The sequence below is a fragment of the Saccostrea echinata genome, unplaced genomic scaffold, assembly GCF_033153115.1.
Source record: "Saccostrea echinata isolate AGI-Se365-2 ecotype Australia unplaced genomic scaffold, CSIRO_AGI_Sech_v1 ptg000060l, whole genome shotgun sequence".
NCBI lineage: Eukaryota > Metazoa > Mollusca > Bivalvia > Ostreida > Ostreidae > Saccostrea > Saccostrea echinata.
Genome location: NW_026889809.1, coordinates 2,601,690 through 2,625,920, shown reverse-complemented (window position 1 = coordinate 2,625,920; position 24,231 = coordinate 2,601,690). Strand labels below are relative to the sequence as shown.

Below are 24,231 nucleotides of genomic sequence, written 5' to 3'. Positions count from 1 at the left end.
CTGCGTAGTGCCGAGTACAAACAAGACTATAATGAATATGTTGTGTCAATAAAACCTGTGTAAATAAGCATACAAACACAAGGTTCCTGCTTGTTTTATCTGTATGAGGGAAAAAGGAGAACACTGGCTTTTTAGCCCAAGTGTATGACACGGAAACACACTTGTGTAAGGAATTGTCAGGTGCCCCGGGGTTTTCTATACACATCCTCCCAGCTTCAATAGACTTCCCACTCTGTTAAGTATATATCTCTGGTACAAGTATATTGTTAAGAATCTGCCACCAGATTCCATTTAATCAACACTTGAGGTTTTTTACTGGCATAATTGTCCAATTATCGACAGTTAAACAACTCCAGCTAAGTTATTGAAGGTCTGGTTAACGGTACTGCACAAATTCTCACATGTCTTAGAGTCGGGTAAACCTAGCCAATTATAGACTCAGTGAATCAATAGCTACTGTAATTAGCAGTGAAACAGCAACATATTCTTAGCACCAGTCAAGTATTTTTATTTTGCAGTTTATTTACGTTTAATATTTAGTTTACTTAAGGTTTTGAATATAAACATCTTTTTAATATGATTGGGTATAAAACTTGAAAAATATTCTGGACCCAGGCTTTTTTTACTTTAACAAAATAGAGCAATTGATATATTGACAGCCACTATGAAGTAATAAGAGCTTATTTTACAGTGTATAATGTAATATTCATATGTATTGGTAAATACTCTAGTGCTTTATTTTTGAAATCAACTGATAAATAGCTTGGTATCTTCACTTAATCAAAGTCAGTACCACTTGTTTAACATTTTTTTAAAGACATTTTTTGTGATTTGTAATTTAAGGAAAGGGTTCTAGAATGCATTGACTTCAAAGACATTTTGAACTTTGGTCTAAATCTGGTTGCAAGCTATTCAAGTGAATGTTTTGCCTTAAACGACTTGTTAATGGTACTTGTAGGTCATTCAGAATTCATTTATTTTTCTATAATCATGGTATTTATTATTCTGAGCTATTCAATTTTGACAAAGATGAGAAATTGTTACTTGAATAATTATTGGTTTAAATCTTTGATAGGAGGCATTTGTCAAAATGATTAAAGTGGACTTTTTTGTTAAAAAGAAAAGTAAAGAAAACATTATTCTTATTACTGTACTGGGTGACTTGATTATAAACTCTAAAAGTATTAGCCTAAAACGAGAGGGTTATAAATATGAGTTAAAATTGATTTGGAGGGCCTTTTTATAAACAATGAAGTTATTGCAGCATGTCTTGTTCTGTCGGTAAAGGGAGGTAATCTCTCAGTCTGGTATTCTAATGGTTCATGATCAAAGCCGGCCTTTCATTTTAAAAAATCAGATGCCTTCAAGATGGTCATGCGTCGTTAAGTACAGATCCCTATCGGCTCAGAAATTTGTAGATGGCTCGTAAGCTACTATCATGTGTTTTTCAACATGGTTAAACACTTTTAAAAATAAATTTCAGAACAAAATTTATTGCCTGCTTTTTTCTCATATTTTACTTGGTGAAGAATAGACTGATATTATACGACATTGAGGAAATCAGTGCGAAGTTGTCACAGGGGTCAGCTAGGGTCACACTTGAGTGAACTGAGGCCTTTATATAGACACACCCACAAAATTAATATTTGAGGGCTTGACTAGATAAAATCACCTTATGATTTATATATGCATTGTAAGCTAGTTATTTATGACAGATGAGCTATAGCTAGCCTTCAGTATTATCTGATGAAGAAAACTGGCCAGTAATTATCTAACATGCTCTCCTGTTGATTACCAGTTTATGGATGTTTACTAAACTTAATGAAAAACACAATTTTCTGTAAGCAGAAAAAGTGAAAAAAATATTATGGTTACATTCAGTTAAAGATTGATTTTGTCTGATATGTTATTAACAATGACATAAACTATACTTTAAGTTGAATACATTTTGATACGGTATACTGTAATTTTAATATACATATATGTTAGAACACTTTGGTACTTTAATTATGACTATAATGTACATACTTGTACACTTGGGTAGGGTAATTTAAGAGATGAATTGAAATATGCAGGTGTGAAGCATCGTAGTTCATGTACCTCATGAATTCTCAAAAATTAAATTCATATCTTATGTATACATTATTTTTCTGATGACTTGCCACATATTTTTGTCATTCAACGATCATTTTTGAAAAAAAGAGTATGCACTATTTTTTGACTTCAATCACATCACAATGGAAATATTCTTACTCATCCCACGGTAGTTCATGAGAACATGAACTTTTTCTAATTTGCAAAGAATCTTAAGGAAAAGTATACACTTTGGTACTCTAATTCTTATTATAATGTACATGTACACTTTGGTAGGATAATAAATTATGATTATAATGTACATGACTTGTACCACTTTGTAGGTTGCCAGAGGGATTGACACAGTTAGGGAACCTAACACAGCTCTACCTCAATGATACATTCCTAGACTATCTACCCGGAACATTTGGGAGGTGAGTACCAGTTCATTGTCAGGGCACCAGATTATTTTAGCTCTCAAGAAAAAGTGGTTTATTTCTAGTGGCATCATATTGTATTGAGCAAATTTGGTTGTTGAATTTGAATAAATGAGACTTTGTTGTATGACTGCCAATGGCAGCAACTGGAAGTCTAGGGCACTTTTTTGTATAATCCCATTGAACAGTACATTCTGTCAAGTCACTTGCATGAGAGAATTGAGGCAGAGATCAGTTCTGAAATTGTTTTCGTATATAGCTTTGGCAACTGCATTTATGTTTGTATGATTTATGATTTGTATGACACCAAAGGAACTAAATTAGAGATCCTGTTGTACATACCCTGTCTACCTGGCAATGCTTAGCCATGTGATAACGCCTTAATCGATGCCGGACCCTTGTTTACTGATTTTGGCAGAGTTAAGTTGTCATATAGAATTTACTGAGGATTACGTAGGGAGGGTGTTTTAACAGATTCCTGGACTCCAAAGGAATTTATTGACAGACAGACAGGGAAATGTTTAAGACAAGAGAAAGTGAACATTTATTTCATAAACAATAGCTTTAAAAACAAAGAGTATGGACATTTTAAATGTTTTTTGTTGTCTTTGGGATCTAAAATAAGCAGGTCCATATCCAAGTACAACAATGAAGTTCTTGATGAAAAATGACAAACACTGACTGCTCTCAGAGGGTTTTTCAATTTGGAAGAGATTTCAGTAAAGATCTTTTAAGTAAACCTGTAAAAAAAATTTTTATGAGCTTAATTTTTAATTTTAAAAGAGCAAACTGTAAGCCAGGAAGATATATAAGAAAATTGATTTTAGTTTTTCTCTAAATTCAGGGTAGGCTGTTTACAGTTAAAAACATTATACTTAAAAATCCATGTTATCTTTATCTGCCTGAGTTAAAGTTATTTAGAGTAGAAAAGATGTGAATGGCATTGAGTTAACAAGTTTAAATCAAAGTGTTAGAACACGGTGGGTCCTGATTGGTTTCTATGGAAGTCCTAAGTGATGTTAGACTTTTAGCCACTTGACAGACCATTTGACCAGTGCCCAGTTTGGTCTTTATATGAAGTGTTTGTATGTGTTTGTGATAAGTCTTTAATTGGTCACTGTTGGTCCTAAGTATAGCGGTCAGTTGATTGTACTATTCAGATAACCCATGTAAACACTTGAGATAAGAGTTGTCAATAACTCATCACTGTAATACAATATCCACTGTTTTTTGTTGACTTTTTAAACACCTATAGGTATCATGATGTAATGTGTTATATAACCTTAGACATTCCAAGGTGACATTATTCCACTAAGTAGATAAGGTGTAGTAAGAATTGAATACACTCAGTCATATATATAATATATATGTACCTTCAAATTAATCTTGTTGTAGGGAAAATCAAGCTGCATTGTATACTTTTAATTTACGTAGTACTCTCAGTCAGGAATTCAATAATTACTTTATCAAGAATATATTAAAGTCTTGAATAAATCAATATGTATTAATGTATGATAAAATAAATCTCATTGTAGGGAAAACCATACTGTATACTTTTTATTTATGTAGTACCATCAGTCAGGAATTCAATAATTACTTTATCAAGAATATATTAAAGTCTCAGATAAATCAGTGTGTGCTATAAGTTATATAAACATTGATGTCTAGCAGAATTACGGTGTTGGGACAGTGTAATTCAGGGGATTAATCCCATTGTCAGTGTGTATATACCATGGAACAGATCCCCGGTTGTTGAAATGTTTGTGTGTCCGCTGTCTGGTGTTGACAGAGAGGTGAGACTTCTGCTGGGCCGTGGACAGCGAAATTGGATTCCATATTTACACAGCCTCATGGTCAATTAAATCACAAAATAGACCGAAGTGACCAAGGCTTTGCCGTTGTCCATTCTCTGATTTAATTATCTGTGAGTAGGGACAGATGTCAGATACCCATGTTTTTTCTGTAAAACTATGTCCTTTGTGATATGTAAGTGTTAGGCTTTTAACGGACTGAAAATAGACCACCTAAATAAGAGGTTGGTTCAACAAAATTCCAGGCAGTCAAAATATTGAATGGTATCAGTGACAAGTCTTACCTCTCGACGTGTCAAAACTCTCTTTAAGTTGTCATGTTATGTAGTCTTATGTAAATGTAAATGGAGATAGGTTTCTATGTTTTCAGGGTAATGTAGACTTAATTTGATGAACATTACTGACAAGAAATGAGTTGTATTTAATAGGTTCAGTTTTTTTTTTTTGGAAATTAATGAATTACAGATCGTTTAATGTATTTGATGTGTTGATAGTCAAAAAAAAACCAACCAACAAACAAAAAAACCAGAACCTCCTTAGCTGTGTGAATTTCTATACTGAACAAGCTCCACGGATACAATAAATACATGAAATAGTCTGTAATTTTATTATACCCCCCACTTGAAAAGTGGAGGATGTATAGTGATGTCTGTGCCTCTGTCCGTACGTCTATCCATTACGCTTTGGGGTACCCATCTCTTATCAGCAACTCCTCTTATACCACTGAATAAAATTTAATGAGAATTTCACAGAATGTTTGTTACATAGTGCCATTGTGACCTACTATTTTACTTTTTGATTAGACAAATATTTTGAGTTTCCAATAGCAAAACATATAGACCCTTCCATTCTTTCTATAATATTGAGGGATATCCATCTTTTATCTGCAACTCCTCATACACCACTGAATAAAATTTAATCAGACTTTCACAGAATCTTTATTACATAGTGCCATTATGCACCTTCTATTTTACTTTTTGATCGGTTATTTATTTCGGGTCTCCCATAGCAAAACATTGACTTTGCCATTATTATCATATGGGAGGGGGGGGGGGACATCATTTTGTAAGCTCAGTGCTCATAGAAATCTCTAGTTTTTTTAATTTTAGGGAAAAACAGACTAATAACAAATGACAATAATTTTGGTCTCATGTTATGAAAAATCTATATAATTTCTTGATATTTGTAAATCCAGAAAAAAAAATTCATTATCATATACTCTGAACATAAACATCCCTGTATCCAATAAAAAAAATGATTTGTAACTTTTATTGCAGACTACTGAAACTGAAGGTGCTGGAGATTCGGGAGAATCATCTAAAAACTCTGCCCAAGTCGTTCTCCATGTTGACTTCCCTAGAGAGACTGGATATCGGACATAATGAATTCACCGAGCTGGTCAGTCATAGCTAGAGTATCATAAATTATTACTATTTCACATCGGGCATAACTAATTCACCGAATTGGTCAGTCGCAGAGTATCATAAAGTTTTACTATTTCAGTAATAATTTGGACTCTTATTAGGCAGACATACTTGTAGTACATTGAACAGTCAAACAGTTATATGATATATGATGTGAATTTGACATTAGACCAAGTTTTAGCATAGGAAGAGTTGCATAAATTTTTAATCAATTGGTAAGGCTTATGTAATCATAACTATTTGTAAAAATGCCCTAAGCCCATTATGGTACAATACTTAAGCAATATATTAACATTGTCTTTTTGTATGAAAGCCTTTGTGATAAGAATACTGTGAGTTAATTATCTGTTCTGAAACATTGTTGTGACTTTGCCTGTTTGTCTGTTACAGCCGGATGTGATTGGGAATCTGACCAGCCTGTTGGAGCTTTGGTGTGACCACAATCAAATCACAACTCTTACTTCTGTAAGTTATTATAAAGCTCAACAGTAAATTAAATGATTCACCACAAACTCCCATACAGGACTTAGAGGTTTTGTTTGCAAGTTACTAACATGTTCAGATTTTGTATTATATGTGCCTCAGTTATTAAGGTATTCAGGTAAGTTTCTAAAATGTTCAGGTTTTGTGCCATATGTGTGTCAGTTATTAACAAGCTTCTTTTAAAGTGAGAAAAAATCAAAATTAACAATCATAAGATTGGTAAACAGAAACAACTGGTATTTCTTTGATTGAAGTCCAATTCTTCTTTGATTTAAGGCTTGTGTGTCAGGTTTGGTGCCAGACTTAACTATTTACACAAAAAAGGTATGCTGGTCACTGTACTAAAAAAGATAATCTGTCATTGTACTGTATTCTAGATGACACAGATCTGCTATCTGAACTGTTATAGAGATGGCATTCCAGTTATTCTGTTGTATGTCAGGCAGTTTTAGAACTCTATAGATATGTATTCAGTTATATTTCAAGACAGGACAGATATGTATTAAATCTGTGTTTCTCATCAGGGGTCTTAGTTGGGTCAGATTTAAGAAGTCCCGTTCTAGATCTTTGACTCCTGTTGTGTATCGAGTCCGCCAGCACGCACCCTGTCTCTCTCTTAGCACAAAGAACCACACGACTCAGCCGTACAAGCCGGCATTGAAATTGATAGCATCTATATTTTGAATGGGTCACTCTTGCACTGTACAAATAATGCTGGTTAAATCGTTAAAATCAATACAGCAGGATTGATAACGGGAGCTGATATGCTATATTTGAATGTGTAGGTATTTAAATCTGTCCGCCTGTTGTGTGAAAAGTTACTCATAACTTGTGACTGTTATTTTGTCCACTTTTTTATCCTGTTAGATATTTCATTGACATTAAAGCTTCATGGTCATGGGGTTATATTTGTTCAAGTAAAAAGTCAAACAAACTTGGAAGATCAGAGGATTTTTTTCCATGTCTGTCCCAAATTTAAAATAATTGAATAGTTTTTAAGAGTTTTAATGTACATATACATTTGTAGTACTAGTATTTTCAAACAGTATTAAAAAAAATCAAATAATAAATATCTTTATATTCTGTAGTTCATTATGACCATATTAAGCATTTGTGAAGATACTAAAACTCATCATTAATTTTTTAGAAATTCATCATTGATTGTTTAATTGAAAAATAAATTTAGAAGTTTAAAACATACTGATACAAATTCCTTACTATATAACATTTATAAATTAACTTTTTGTCAGCTACAAAGAGCTAAAAAAAGTTGTTTTATGTCGGAGTTCAGGAGGATTATGGTAATAAGTTTGTGTTGTTCACAAATAGCATGTCTAGATATGTGCTAATCCTTACAATTTGCCTTACAAAGCTGATTAAAGGGAAGTCACTCATATGAAAGAGAAGTCACTCATATTAAAGGGAAATTACTCAAGGATTGTGGTTATTCATGAAAGCTTTCTTAGTGGTTGATTATTTAAGGTAGTTCAACTATTTCACAATGATTATCTGTAGTATTTTTGACAAATATTCAACAATGATGGTTGTGCATCTGTAGAACATACAGACTCCAGTGTCTGACCAGTACAGTGTAAAGCATGATCACAACCAGTGTGATATGGAGTAACTGTTCTGATCAGTACAATGTAAGCATGATCACTACCAGTGTGATATGGAGTAACTGTTCTGACCAGTACAATGTAAGCATGATCACAACCAGTGTGATATGGAGTAACTGTTCTGACTAGTACAATGTAAGCATGATCACAACCAGTGTGATATAGAGTAACTGTTCTGACCAGTACAATGTAAGCATGATCACAACCAATGTGATATGGAGTAACTGTTCTGACCAGTACAATGTAAGCATGATCACAACCAATGTGATATGGAGTAACTGTTCTGACCAGTACAATGTAAGCATGATCACAACCAGTATGATATAGAGTAACTGTTCTGACCAGTACAGTGTAAGCATGATCATAGCCAGTATGATATAGAGTAACTGTTCTGACTAGTACAATGTAAGCATGATCACAACCAGTGTGATATGGAGTAACTGTTCTGACCAGTACAATGTGATCACAACCAGTATGATATAGAGTAACTGTTCTGACCAGTACAATGTGATCACAACCAGTGTGATATAGAGTAACTGTTCTGACCAGTACAATGTAAGCATGATCACAATTAGTGTGATATGGAGTAACTGTTCTGTAAAGGTATGTCTGTGATTGATCAAGTTTCTACAGTAAAACCCAGTTATACAGAACTCACTTATAAGGAAATCTCCAATAAAGGAATTTTTAATGAATCCTATAGGAGACTTTGCATTTATATGTTCCTGATGTGGATGTAAAAAAAATATTTGGCACTAAGGAAGTAAAATTTGAGACCCTAGTTACTTCCATATAACTAAGTTTGACTGTAATATATTAATTCTTTATGTTGTTCATTCTTTGCAGACCATTGGAAACTTGAAGCGGTTGATGTTTCTAGATGCCTCTTCCAATCATTTACAGTCAATTCCTTCAGAGATAGAAGGCTGCAGCTCATTGGGTGATCTTCACCTGACAACCAATAGGATTCAGGCTCTTCCAGAATCTTTGGGTAATAAATACAGAGCAATTTGAATAGCAAAATATGATTAAGAGAGAATCAGATTCAAAACACATTAATGAAGAATTATTTAAAGAAAAACCTTGAATCTACTGTATTATTAACTTCTTAAAACTGATAATTTGTATGCAATAATCTTTTAAGGGTATTTTAATACATGTAGAAATTATATTGAATAATAACCAATGTGTTTTCATATACTAGATATCATAATATAAAATCTAGACTTAAATACACTGTGTATTACTTAATGGTATTAGAATTTACACATCTTTTTTCTGCTAAGAATTTTAAATTATCATCAAGAGTGTTATTTTGAAAACATCTAATTGTTTAAAATTGGAAAAAAATTGAACCACTTTTCAAACAAAAAAAATTTCAATAAAATTTAAAGTTGTGTAATTGCCTTTCACCGATTCTAATTACCTAAGATATGTGACACAGAGCCAGTGTTTAGTGCCGGTAATTAGGTATGAAATAAAATCAAGGTGTACAATTTAGGAATGCACTGTGTAGTCTTTTGAAAGCTCTGCTCATTGATATGATGTTAAAGGACTATACACAGACTTGAATTAATTTCTTGCCTTCTCTCGGTAATAATAATTGATTGGAATAATTGAATTATACAAGCTGGAAGTCTTTTGAGTTCTCTATATGTGTCCATCACTGTGATTTCTGGCTATTGTGTAATAGATTTGTAATTAGAGCTAGTCTAATATTCTTGTCAAGATATGGAATCTTAATTTTAAAATGATAGGCATATAAAGCTTTGTAAAGTCTAGACACGACCTGACATCTACATACAGCGGAGTAATGTAGGGCTATAGAGATAAGAGGAAAGGAAAAATTAATTTTACACACAATATTGATGTTCATGTAATGCACTCGATATGCAGCTGATAAATAGGAATTTTGTTATGCTCAGGTCAATCTTTGGAGAAGATTTAAAACTGCTCAAAAGGACTGGAAATTTATGTAAAAGTTAAATGGCCAAAAAATGCATTAAACCTAAATTAAGATGTTAACATTTGTGTAGTAAGAAAGCTGTTGTTAAGCTATGTTTGAAATGAAGTGATAACACTGGTACTGATAATAAAATATTGTTACTACTCACTGCACATTGAAATTGGTTCACAATTTCTGAAGCTAAGAAAAGATAAGTATGATAAATCCAATTTAATAACAGAAAATAAATTCTGGATTAATTTAACTAAATGGAATTTATACAATGAAGACCCCTCTAACTCTGGTTCTATTTTGATTCGTCTACCTGTAGATGTTGTAATCAGAACTTGATTCCGTTTAATGGTTTCATTAAATTATCAATAGCTGGCTGCTTTGATCAGGACCAGACTTTACTGCCTGTCATATTGAGCTTTACATGCTTAATCAAGGCCTTTAAATCTTGACTCAGGTGTGACGAGGAAATTTAAATGTACCTGGAATTTTTGTCGCTATTGGGAAGGACAAGTACCATAGTTGATCTAAAAAACAGCTCAGTCAAAAATGGCTGTTTGCTAAATTGATATATATGTAATTCAGCGAATCTTCTTTGATGGAGTTTTTGTGCAGCATCCATTGTTTGATATGCGTGTAATACCTATGATATGTATGTAATACCTATGATATGTATTTAATATCTATGATATTTATGTAATATCTATGATATATATGTATTACTTATGTATGTAATACCTATTTCCAGGTAACTTGGAAAGTCTGACCACCCTGAAAATTGACAACAACCAGTTGACCTCCTTACCGACCTCCATAGGAGGGTATGTGAATATTCACACCAATTTTTTAGCATCAATCATAAACGTGATGTTCAGTTGAATAGGGGTGAAACAATACACCTCCTTCCTGATACATATAGTACAATTTTGTCACATTACATTTATTCTAGATATGATACACCTTGATTGAAGGAAACAACTTTCAAGTTGTTTTATGTCTCGTTTCACTAAAAACAGATAATTAGCAAATTAAGAATTTAATAATTGATTATTAATGATTATTCTATAAATTATTATTCGTCAAGAGTCACATTCTTAAACATTCATAATTGATGTGTAGCATGTTTAATGAATGTCAAATCTGATTAAATAATGCCAGAATCAAAATATGAACCAAACTAAAAATGGAAGTTTTGTACTGTGTATCAAAATTCAATTAAAAAAAAAAAATGCCATGTTGAATCAATACCTTGGTGAACCGTTTCATTCCTTCAGTTTGAATAAACATTTATCATAAAAAAAATGTATATTTTCAAAATGTGAAGGAATTAAACTGAACAAATATATGGCATTCATTATGATTGAAAGTAGTTTTTGGTCAATTGTATCAAGGATTAGGTATTTAGATCAAACTATGTCCATCATTCATCTAAAGCATAATAATAATTATCCATAAACTGTATTAATAGAAATTTTCTATGAATAGTGGCTTTATAAGCCACCAATATATATGTTTGTAATGGAATCTCAAACATAAACTCAGTTTATGAGGTGAAGAAGCTTATGAATATACAGTTGCTGTCAGAACTCAATGTCAGCTATAATAACCTTCAGTTGTTTTGTGTACTTGATATAGACTACAGTCGCTGTCAGAACTCAATGTCAGCTGTAATAACCTGGAGGAACTTCCTGCCAGTCTGGGACTTCTCAGAAACCTACGCACCTTCTATGCTGACGAGAATGATTTACTGTTCATTCCTGCAGAGGTTTGTGTTCGAATACATCAGGGTGTAATTTGTTTCACAATACTTTGATGATACATTACTTGGTAAATTGTGATGATTAATGACTAATGAAGTGACAATTTTCTGTAGGTTGGGAGCTGTAATGGGATCACGGTCCTCTCTCTGCGGAGCAATCACCTGGAGTACATTCCCGATGAGATAGGACGAATCCCGAGGCTTCGTGTCCTGAACCTGAGTGATAATCGACTGAAGTATCTTCCCTTTACAATTACGAAACTGAAGGACCTCCAGGCCCTCTGGCTGGCAGAGAACCAGGTAAAATAGTCCACACTTAGTGAAGGAGGTTTTATAACCAGCAAAGAATACACCTTGAGATGATTTATGTATAAAATGATTTCATTCTGAAGTTTTGAATTTCTTTGAAGTAAATAAAATGAAGCTTTTAAACTGCTTGATTTTGGAATATTTGAGCAATACATATATTTGAACAATACATACATACATTTGAGCAATACATATACAGTTGAGGCATGTTAATCTAAACACTAGTGTTCACCAGCAAATCATCTAATAATGTAGCATCAGGATTACTTGAATTTTACCCTTTATAATTGGCAAATCTAAATTTAAATAAAATTCTGTTGTCCACAGAATTTTTTCCATAGGTTAAGTGTACAGATTATTGGTCTCTGCGTTACTGCAGCTTGACAGCTAGATTGAAATATTATTTTTGTGTGTATATAAGAGGGTACAATCCTGAATTCTGACATGTTCTATTTTTAGACCTGTCCTCTAATACCCCTACAGTCTGACCATGACCCAGATAATGGTAGGAAAATTCTGACGTGTTACCTCCTTCCTCAGTTAGGAGACGATGACAGACCTTGTGATTCAGGTAAGGAGGTCAGAGGTCAATTAAGGGAGATTACCCAATACTGCTCACTGAATGAAATTTTTTTCTGTAAAGTGGACAATTTTTCTAACAGGAGATGGAAATATAAGTGAAATAGAAGCAGATCTCTTAAACCATGTAGGGAAAAATTTGAAACAAATGATTGATTAAGATGAATATTTTAAAGAGAAAACAGCACTTAGCCGAATGTCAGACATTCTTAATATGATTTTTACCAGACATCGTTTTTGTATATTCATGCAATTCATAATATTCTTGAGTGCTACCAGATGTATGAACAAGTAACATTGTTTTGGAATGCTTTCAGGTCAGGGAGGTGATACAGACAGTTTCCACGCCTCGATGTGGGACGAGGAGAGAAGCAGAAGACAGACAATTCACTTTGCTTTTCCTGAAGAAGATGAGGAGGAGGTAGGCTTTGTAGCAGTAATGTTGATGTTTTAAACAAAAAAAAAAACAAAAAAAAAAAACGAAAACAAAACAACACAAACAAGGAGAAAAAATAATGCAAATTTAAAGTAGAAAAATTTCATTAGGAGTGAATGCAAGTTTTGAATATAAAACACATACCTATTCCTTAGCTTTAGTGTCATCAATTTGTGAAAGAACTTTTTCTCATTATGAGCTTTAATACTTTATTCAATAGTTAGAAATATCTGTCATAATTTATAAAGGCATGAGCTTGCATGTGATATATACTTGCTCATTGCATGCACTGCTGTCAAACTCTATGTTCAGTCTTGTATTACTAAATGTATATACCGTATTTGGCTGAATATAATACGCACTTTTTTCCCAAAATAATTTTCTGTGAGAAAGGGGTGCGTATTTTACACCACAATGGGATTTTGATAGGTTTTTCTTTCATGTGAAACACGGCTATCATATGCACATACCGTAGTACTACCTAGAGACTTGTGCAATTTCTTGCTGTTTATCGCCGTATTTAAAACTTCGGAAAGTTATTGTTGGAATGTAGACTTGTTAAAAATGTTATATTTATAACCTTTTGATAGTTGAATTAAATTTAAAAGCAAGTTAAAATTAAATTTGAGCTGCATGTTCATCGTCTCCGTGTAGGCCGCCATTAACGATGTTATTTATAGATGTTCACACATTCCTTTGCCACGTGCTTCCGTAATCATAGTACACATGTACCTAATCAGTCAGACACTCGGTCAAAAAAGTAATAAGTCATTTTTTAATGAAATACAATAAAATAAAATTTTATTTAAGGTTTTAAATAACTCTGTGAAAATTCATTTCAACATAAACACCCCTCTATACGTCCCAATGAATGGAAGCCAATGTTGTGAACACGTGCGCTTGTCACTTGATAATTACCCCTGAACACCCCTCCAGGCAATATAATTGTTTACCGACTCCAAAGCAAGTTAGAGCACTGATTATTTACTGCCCTTATTAATGGCTTTGATTATTTTCTTTGTTAAAAATCGGGGGTTGGTTTATGATCTTTCGTATGTATAAAAGTGTGTTGATTACGACACATTAAACAGTTAAAAGCTTGTTAAATGTAATTTTACTTTATCATATATCGGCCTTGTGTTAAAATGGTTGAGAGTTAAAAAAGGAAATATGAAGTATGTTGAAACTTAAGTTTATCATTTACTCGTGCTCTGTAGAAAATAAGATATCCACGAAGATTACCTCGATGTATGAAGACATATATCCCGTCTTTGTACATCATTTTTCACAGCTTTGGAGGTGTGTTGATAACTAAACTTTATACGCTTGTTAAATTTTGATTTGATTTTTATAACTTCAGCTATTTATTTAATTAATTAATTTTAAGTTCAAAAGAGGAAAATCGTAGTCTATGAATACTTTGATGTTGCAATATCACTTGCCCTGTTAAATTTACATAATTTTCAACATGATTACCTTAAACTTAAAATCAATATGACAACTGTTAAACTTGCAACAATATCTCGTGCTTTGTTGAAATAAAATTATTTCCACAAGGAATAGTTAGAATACGGCGACGTATAATTTCAATATCACCGTTTGCTAAAAAAAAAAAATTAATAATAAACTCTGTTAATACTTTAATGCAACAAGATCTTGTGCTTTGTTAAAATAAATAATTTTCTCCAGATTGCCGCGATATGGAAAGTCAAGATTAAAAAATAAAAACGCATTTGAATAAAATATCGTGTTCTGTAAATTTTCGGCACTTTATCTCCGCGCCGATTTTCATAGCAAATTACCGCGATTTTCAAAAGTTCAGAACACCGCTTGGTAAAATTTTCTGCTGCGTATAATACAACCGAACTGCGTTTTTTCCCCCAGTTTCAGGCTCAAAAAGGGGGGTGCGTATTTTACACCAATGCGTATTATATTTGGCCAAATACGGTACACATTATATCTCTAGTATATAGACATTCAATATTTAGTATCATATATGTTGAATTATTCAGCATTTGAAAAAAAAGGTTGAATATGTTTAGTCATATTTTGACCACATACTTGTATAACTGTATGAATTGAGTACTGAAATTGTACATGGGATGATGCATAAGTTCATGCCAAACATTAACAAAGTTGGAGAAGGTTGTAACCTATGTACATGAATTATTTATATATTGGCATGTATTCTCAAAAACTAACAAATGTTTTACTAATTTACACACTCTAAATCCTTTGCAAAAACTGCTTAAATTTACATCTGGGAAAAAAATTCTTAAAAAATACCGAATCACAAATTTTCTGCCTGTCAGATGCACCAAATAACATTTGTACAGAAAAGACATAGCCAGACAATTCAAGCATTCTCAGTAGGTGCCCCCCTGTATCATTACACTGACCCCCCAAGTCCTTTGTAGGGTACTCTGGTTAGGTGTCCAACCCCATACCCCAAAGATATGAGGGAAAAAATTCGACATGCTCGTAACATGGCCATGAGACAGAAGCTGAGTGGGGGACCAGCCGACGTAAGATGGAATGGGGGTAGAGACAACAAAGGATATGAGGAGGAGGTAAGGTCAAAGTTCAGTGGGTAAGGTTAAAGTTTATTGATTTTGTGATGGATTGAGGCAGCAAAAACAAAGAATAGAGGAAGGTCAGGTCATATTTCACTGAGTAAGGTCAAAGTTCAATGGTTTTTGATGAATTGAGGTGGCAAAAACAAAAGAAGTAGGTAAGGTTAAAGTTCATTAACTGGAGATGGATACAAACTAGTGATGGAAGTCGGTAAGAATTTCATGATCCAAGATTGGTTTTGTGTAACTTACTAATTCTCTGATTATAATTGGAAAACAAAAAAAATTCACTACCATTTAAAAGGAGAATAAATCAAAATAAAACAATTTTTTCTAAGCAGAAAGTTTGTTTTCTTTCTTGTTACTGACATCAAATGTGACATTTGAAGTGTCCTTGTATACACTTTTATCCTTGATAAGTATACATATAAAACGAAAAAGTAAATGTTCATTGTATTAGCTAAGTTGTGGCTGGAATTTTTGCATTCCAAAAATAAGGCTCATTGATAAAAATAGCACAACAGATTAATTGAAATAAAATTTTCATAATCCAATGCTTCATACATGTGATAAGTCAAAGACCACAAAACTGTACAGGAGCCATAAAAAAACTGGAATTTGGGTGAAAAAACTGTACACTGCCTATCAAAAAACGGTACAAAAAAATGGTATAAAATATCGCTTAAATTCTTCTGAAATTCCATCGTAATCATTATAATAAACATCGTATATTTTATACCTACGAAGATCTGGGTCAGATTCACGTATATTAAGACTAAAGTCATGTATATCAACTTTAGAAGTTGGCTTAATTTTTTTCAATCAAGTTACGTATACGAAACATTAACAGTAATTAAGTACCCCTTAAAAAATAAAGCTACCTAAAGGGGTATTTGATACGGATTTATAGCAAGATAATTATCCCAATTGGCAGTTCACACCTTCCCACGCGATGGTTTGTGTACACTACACAATTATCAGAAGGTCAAGTGTCAAAAACAGGTGACGTTTTCCAGTGTCTCGCGAGCGAGAATGAGAGGAAAATGGAGGCATTTAGCGAGAAATTCAAAATACTGTACAAATTTTCATATTCCGTGAATTTTGGTGTCCCGCCGGTACACGATGAATGGGCTCAAAAAACTGTACATTTTTTGTACAGCCTGTACATATCACATGTATGATGCTTGGAATATACCAAGAGTTGACTGATTTTTGATTATAATTGATGATTGGAACAATTCTAATACAAAAGGAGATGAGAAAGTGAGGTCACCAGTGTTCAGTGTTCATCAATGTCTGAATATGGTCCAGGGATATCAGCCCAATAGAATGTGGTGTATGAGGAGAAAAAAAATAATACTCAATAATATGAAAGACAAATAACAAGGCATATAATGCAGGAGATGTGAAGGTAAGGTTAAAGGTCACTGATGTACAGTTCTACAGGGTATTACAAAGGTTATCAGGAGAGGTAAGGTCAAAAGGTCAAAGGGAAAAGAAACTGAATGGGATCTGTTTGTTGAACAATGAAAAAAATTAAACAATGGCACACAAACCTTCAATAAAAGTACAGAGTAAATAGGAACAGTTTGTATTAACATGTTTTCACTGATGTTCACATTTACTGATTCTGTCACTGCACAGTGTTTATAGGCTAGTAAAACGTGTAAACTACAGAGTACATGTACTACTGTGTGTTCCTTTGTTCACTAGATACTCAAAGGAAATACATTTCTCTAGTTCTCCGTTTTCATCCCTTATGTTACTAATTGTAATTTTCCTGTAGATAGAATCATTGGAAGAGAATTTTCTAACATAGCATATTCTTTATTGAATGTTTTTAATATGAAGTTGATGAGTGCATGTTGTAAAAAAATGTTCTTTAGTAAGTGTAAACCTACTTCAGAATTCTACACCTGGTTTTATACACTGATTTATGTGCACATAATGTGACTTTGGCACTTGATTTGTATCTTGAATTCTGCACTTTAACATTGAATGGGCACTTAGTATGGAAGAGAAGACAGATTTGCATTGCTTTAGTATTTTACAACATACGCACATTGCATGCTGAAACTCCGATGATAAAGTAGTTAACAATTAAGACATTAAATATAAAAAAATTATTTGTAACCATGGTAACTGTGTGTTTTCATGGTAACAGTGTGTGTAGCTATGGTAACACTTCCTAACAATTTTACAGACCACTGCATTGGTTTATGATAACCATGGTGATGGTGACCTGAATCGACATCCCCGCCCAGCATCACCGATTGATGCCCATCGACTCTATCAGTGTGACAAGGTACAGGGCTTGTTACCACTATCACTGCAGGAAATATTAGGCACTCTAATTGTACTTATATGGTATATGTGCTGCACTAATGTTTACAGAAAATGATTCAGTTGCCTTGTAGAATGATAATTAGACACATGTGATCATTTGAGTTAGGAGTTTTAAAATAGTTCATAATACAAAGGTAGTAACTTATAGAGGTGTAGACTGTTCTTACTAGTTATATTGACAGCGTGTATGAATAGCTGGAGGTCTTTAGATTAAAAAAAAATAAAGCACACAAAGAAAAATCGTTTATTCAGAAGGTTGCATTCCTAAACACAATTTATATGACTGATTGATTGGAGAACTTTTTTGATTTTCTAGGAAAAGCTAGCAAAAGACAAAGCCAGACTTCAGCGCCACCACTCAGATCAAGAATCTGAAAGAGAGGCTACTAGGTCAAGGTCACCTATAGGGGAGGTAGCCACAGCCTACAAACCGCAGCCTGCACCCAGAAAAGGTTTGTTAAATCAGCAAGTCATACGTCTAGAGGAGAATTCTAAGCCAAAAAATTAACACTATTAAAATGCATGTGAAGTTTTGAATCTTTCTTGTTGAATTAAAATGAAGTGCATTTTGATATGTGACTTAGCTGTAGAAAAATTGCTTTTTACATGGGGAGTATGTTATATTCATAGAAACTTGCTATTATGTGATTTTTATCATGTCATCATGAAGTACAGACACTAACAATGATATTGAAGGTTACACAAGCAAAGAGAAGAACAAGAGAAGCCAGCAGGATGACGGAGGATTTTCGGAGAAGGGACCCATGACTTGTATGGGGTCTAACACTGATATTTCTACTATGAAGGATCTCTCAGCACCGAACACTCCGGTGTCAAAGCGGACCCCTGCCTTCTCTTACTGCTCCCCATCAGAACTCTCTAGTAGACTCTCACAGTTTAGTGACCCCCGGAGTCCAAATGGATACTCCTCCTATAGTGCCAGTCCCTCAGGAAAATCTCACCGCACTAGAGATTATGATTCTGATACCGGATATCGAAGTGAATCCGAGTTTGTAAGACTACAAAGACAACAAATGTACAATCAGCAGGGCTTTGTGAGGGGAGGGTATGAAAGTGATAGGGATGGTTTAACACCGCGGAAAGAACGCCAGCGAGAGGTGGGGTACTCTAGTGATGTGGAGGGATATTCAGGGAGGGTTAAAATGGCTTCATATCATTCAGGACCCACACCCTTACAGCAGCAAAACTCAGGTAGTGTTCAGTACCAAAGGAATCAAAGTAAGCCCTCCCCAATTTACAGTTCTACTAATCAGAACTGGACTTCCCAAAAGGTGCAGGGTGTAAGTAATTCTGCACCTAGTGACAAAATGTCTGACCCTAGTGCTAGGTCTCTGGAAACCTCAGGGTTCAGTGACAGCGGGTACAATCCCCCCTCCCCTATGTTCCATCACAGTAAGATTGTGGACCAGAGTACACCGGTCACTAGTGAGGCTCCCCATGGGTTTCGGTTCACTGGCCGGTCACGGTCGGGCAGTGACAGTGGGAGTGCCAGCCAGGAGGAGCAAGGCAAGGATTGGAGGAAAGATTTCTATGCAGTGATGGAGCAGAAAATGAACAGCTCTCAAACACACCTGAATCAACAGGTCAGAAATATCTAACTGATAATAATAAGTCTTCATAATACTGCAATTCCTGTTGCACTGTTACTCCTGGATACTTGTAAGATTTTTATCACGACGGTTTTTATGCAAATTCCGTAACAGCAATTATTATTCAAAGAGTTAAGCTGTTAAAATTTTAAAATGCGTAAATGTTCCTGTATATTGTTGATAAACGAGTTTATTTTCAGGATATTTAGAAATTATAAGTATGTGTTTCATATTTGCTGTTAATTTGTTGAATATTATTTTTGTACAACAGGTAAATGAGACAGCATCCAAGGATCAGTCACATCAGAACAAAGCCTCACCCACTTATACCTCAGTGTCACACAGAAAGCTTCCCCCCACCCCAAACAGAAACTCCCCCTATGGTGTGATGAATTATGACAGGAGGAATGCAAACTCTCCTTCCATGTACCAGCGCATATCTGAACTCGCTATCACTGAAAATGTGGTTCAAAACCATCGGTCAGAATCACCCTATCAAAGACTTCCACTATCTCGTCAAAGTCCGAATCAACAGTTGTACAGACAGAGTGAGACTTTATACAGACAGGAAGTGAGTAGTAGTCCACATCAGAAGACGTACAGACAAAGTGATACTCTGTATACACAGGAAATGACGCGTCAGAGTCCAAGTCAAAAGATTTACCAAAAAAGTGAGACTTTGTACACTCAGGAAGTGACTCAGATCCCAAACTCTAGCGGGGAGGGCTCGATGAGTGTTCCCCCCTCTCACCCTCTAGTCCCCAGTAGTGCTAACTCAGTGTATCCCCACGATCATGATTCCTCACAGTCCTCAGGATTCAGTAGTGACACTTCCAAATCAAGACCTTATAACCCCCTACCTCCCAAACTACCCCAAGTATCTAGTGACCGACCTCAAGGTGAAAGGTCAAGGACACCTGTGTTTGTTAACTGTGAGGAGGAGAGGGGGGATTCCCCACGGGAGTCTGGATACAGTAGTCGTGAACACAGCAGCCACAGGAATTCCCCTTGTGACACAATCTTCCCCCAGGGACAGTACACGGAGCAGGGAGAGGATTATAAAAATCCCGGATCCTCATGTGAAGACATTGCTTCCTACAAACACAACCTACAGATGTCTCAGGCTCGAGTGCCCCGGCTCGTGGAGAACAGTCCACGTGTATACAAGGACATGTCCACCAAATACTCAGGTGAGATGAAGCACAATGATGGGTTTCATTATTTTTGTAATTTGCTGTGCCACAGAGTCATTTTTCTGCTAGTATGTTCAAAGAAAGTGATATTTTTTAAAGTTTAAATTGAAGGCACAGAATTGTTTTGTCAGAAGTTCCTATAATTATATACATGTATATGCCTGTAAAAACACTTGTTACATATTTCAGGATTCACTATGCCCCCTCCCAGTAGACCCCCACCCTCTCCATACAGCAGTCAGCTTCCAGTCTCCTCTGATCATTATCCCCATAATTCAATTCATCAGTCCCATAATTCCACACCATATCACCAAGGCAACCATTCTATGGCAAGGGAGACAACTTCAGATCATCCTCCACAGTTACAGCAAGGACCACCTCTACATCAGGTAAGAAGACTGGGATTTGTCACAGCATGTCTAGGAAAGATTAGGAAATCAGTAACTAGAGGACGTAGAAGGAAAATCTGAACTAACAGTTGAACTAATATATTTTTTGAAGAAAAGTGTATTTATTGATTGGATTACTGTGAAATTAATTGGCACTAAATGTCTTTTAGGCAAGGTTATTTATAACTTTGTGTCTTAGAGACTAAGGAAGCTTGTTCCTGTAACTGAATTGGCAGAGAGTTTGTCATAATCTGAAACTAATAATATTTGAACAAGATTATGAACACTTGCGGAATTCATTATAATAATAATAAAAGAAGTGGGGAAGAATAATGAGTCGCTGCATTTCATTTCCGGAATTACACTCAGCATTCCTGATGTTTGTTATGTTCTATTTCCAACATCTATTTTTGACATTTAAAAACATTTTTTGGTACTTTTCGTGGCATTATAATGTATCTAGGTAGGTTACAATACCATTTGTAACAGGATATCAATATTAAACAGTTGAACTCTGGTATCCCGAATGCTGATATCTCAAATACCATGGATGTGTTGAGATGAAATCAAAGTCCCAACCACATATTCTTTAAGTATTTAACCCTGGATATCTTAAATACTCTAATAGCTTGAAGTTTTTTCTCAGTCCTTGAAAGTTTGAGATAACAAGGTTTGAATGTATTTATTCCAAGTATAAAAAGTGCAATTCATACATGTATGTATAAAGAGCACTGTCTAGTTAAAAATTTTGCTTGATTTATCTAACGTAGACTTTGCTTGAATTATCAATGTCAGAAATAAAACTGAGAAAAGTAGATTATTTTTAAAAATTCCGAAAATGAAATGCAGCTGAATGAGTCCATTTATCAATATTTTATTTGCTGTGATTATGTGGATAAAATGAGCAGAAAAAAACTTACATGTATTGTAGAAATTTACATTGATAGCCTTTTAAATCTGAGATTATTTTATCTTTTTAAGAATACTGACTTCACAGTGAGTTTTTAAATAATCCTTAAGTTTTAAAAAGATTAACTTTAGCATGTAACATTCCTCCATAATTTTGTAATGTCTAAAGAATTACAGCTAATCATTAACTGTTAGGTGACAATAACATGAGAGAAATCACTTAATACAGTGATAATTAACCTTAGGTTTATGTTAACCATGGTTACTAACCTCGTTTTGTTTTATTTAACCAGGAGAGAAGTGTGTCACACCAGATTTCCTCAGTAAATCATCGTCATAGTAACCACTATTACTCGGGTGACAATGTGAGTCCTACCCGAGAAAAGTAATTATATTTTGCTTGTTTTGCTTCAGTAGTTCAGTAGATCAGCTCTTATAGCCTTAGTTGTAGTGTAGTGTCTATATATCTTCATAGTGATACTATAAAGACCTACACAGCATCTTTATATATTCTACTGTGTGTTACTATAAAGACCTACACAGCATCTTTATATATTCTACTGTGTGATACTATAAAGACCTACACAGCATCTTTATATATTCTACTGTGTGATACTATAAAGACCTACACAGCATCTTTATATATTCTACTGTGTGATACTATAAAGACCTACACAGCATCTTTATATATTCTACTGTGTGATACTATAAAGACTTACACAGCATCTCTATATATTCTACTGTGTGATACTATAAAGACCTACACAGCATCTCTATATATTCTACTGTGTGATACTATAAAGACCTACACAGCATCTTTATATATTCTACTGTGGGATACTTAACACAGTATCCAGTGTGTGGCATCTTTATATACATTTATTCTACTATATTTGTAATACATGTACTACTATCTCCTACAAAGTACTCAAGATGCTAGTGTTACCTTTATTTAAGGAAAAAGAAGAAAGGATGCTATGCAATTTCTGTAAAATCACATTTCTCATGTTGTCAGATTTTGAGTTGAAGAATATAAGCTGACTTTATGGAGATGATTTCATGATGGAAGAAATGTAAAATTGTTTTGCATATTTTATATAAATTTTTGGAGGACCTACATTTCAGGATCTCTTCATACCACAAAAATACCCTTCCCTCCCTTTCCATAAAAAAAATAAAACAAAATAGCGATTTCACAGAAGTCAGCATGTGATTCATGTTATTGCTTCGTATTCAGTTAAGATTTTTTTTAATCTCTCCTGCAAGTTAAAACTTATGTATTACCCTGTTGTAGAAATGCTGTTGGTTTTCTTTTCTTTATTCCACTGTTTTATCATTTATTTTCACTCCAGTAACAAATTTTTCATCTCTGTACAAATTGTATATAAATTTTGTATACTTTTTAAGTTTCATGTTTATCATTATCCCCTTGCAACAAATATTGAGGGGACATAGTAATGCACTTGAAGGGGGGGAATGGAGTGAGTGTGTGCATGATGGAAGTTACACAAGTAATAATTTATATCGAGATCAATGTGCTCTTTTGCAGGGGATGCTCTGCTTTGTGGTACCCTTGTTTAAAGTTTGATTTGATCATTATTTTAATTCATACATGTTTGAGTAATTAATATTACACACAAAAATAATCGAACTGATTTGATAAAACTCGCACAAGATAATTCTGTTGGTATCATTGAGTCTCTTGACTGAGGTTAGGATTGCCTTATTACTGTAATAACAGTTTACTGTAATAACTGTTATGTAATTTTCTTTGAATTCCAGGGTGTATCTATGACAGCAGGGAATATCCAGCCAACATACACCATACCAAAAGGGGGATCTGTTCCTCAGGTGAGCCAACCACAAGTAGTGAAATATACTAAGGATAAGTAGAAGTAGTGAAATATACTAAGGATAAGTAGAGGTAGATAGATTGTAGTACAACATGTATAGCAATGGAACACTCACTGTGTATATACAGCTGAAGTATTCAAAGTTGCATAGACCTTCTGGAAGATATTAATTTTGAAAAATGAATGTTAAGTTGGAAAAGTTTTCTATTTAATTACCTTTAAGTTAAATAATTGTAGAGAATATCCCTAAGGAAACAAAACAGTCCATACATGATCGTTAAACACAAGCTGATTAAATTCTTATATACTTAGTACTACTAATATATTAATACAATATCAGAGATTGATTCTGGTGTACTGTTGTGAATTTCAGTTGGATAACAATTTTGAAAATCGGTATTTTCTCCCACTGCGTAAGAGTAGCACTGAAGTCATGGAAACAATTCTGTAATTTTATTTTGGTTCTTTTCA

The 24,231-nt window shown here is 34.1% G+C and overlaps 1 protein-coding gene across 10 annotated transcripts in view; it reads left to right on the top strand.

Annotated features, from left to right (window-relative positions):
* Positions 1 to 24,231, top strand: part of LOC133175097 (uncharacterized) — a 38,016-nt gene that overhangs the window by 12,010 nt on the left and 1,775 nt on the right. For 3 of the 10 annotated variants that reach the window (XM_061310223.1, XM_061310222.1, XM_061310224.1), the window contains exons 5-21: positions 2,418 to 2,507; positions 5,599 to 5,719; positions 6,136 to 6,210; positions 8,694 to 8,838; positions 10,553 to 10,625; positions 11,440 to 11,569; positions 11,678 to 11,863; positions 12,332 to 12,443; positions 12,769 to 12,872; positions 15,305 to 15,457; positions 17,664 to 17,765; positions 18,123 to 18,258; positions 18,503 to 19,410; positions 19,688 to 20,606; positions 20,799 to 20,998; positions 22,201 to 22,272; positions 23,690 to 23,758. In XM_061310223.1, the coding sequence (XP_061166207.1) occupies positions 2,418 to 2,507; positions 5,599 to 5,719; positions 6,136 to 6,210; positions 8,694 to 8,838; positions 10,553 to 10,625; positions 11,440 to 11,569; positions 11,678 to 11,863; positions 12,332 to 12,443; positions 12,769 to 12,872; positions 15,305 to 15,457; positions 17,664 to 17,765; positions 18,123 to 18,258; positions 18,503 to 19,410; positions 19,688 to 20,606; positions 20,799 to 20,998; positions 22,201 to 22,272; positions 23,690 to 23,758 (3,595 nt within the window). Of the gene's footprint in view, positions 1 to 2,417; positions 2,508 to 5,598; positions 5,720 to 6,135; positions 6,211 to 8,693; positions 8,839 to 10,552; positions 10,626 to 11,439; positions 11,570 to 11,677; positions 11,864 to 12,331; positions 12,444 to 12,768; positions 12,873 to 15,304; positions 15,458 to 17,663; positions 17,766 to 18,122; positions 18,259 to 18,502; positions 19,411 to 19,687; positions 20,607 to 20,798; positions 20,999 to 22,200; positions 22,293 to 23,689; positions 23,761 to 24,133; positions 24,212 to 24,231 lie in introns of those variants that run through there. The other 7 variants (XR_009719230.1, XM_061310225.1, XR_009719229.1 and 4 more) reach the window with 7 other exon arrangements.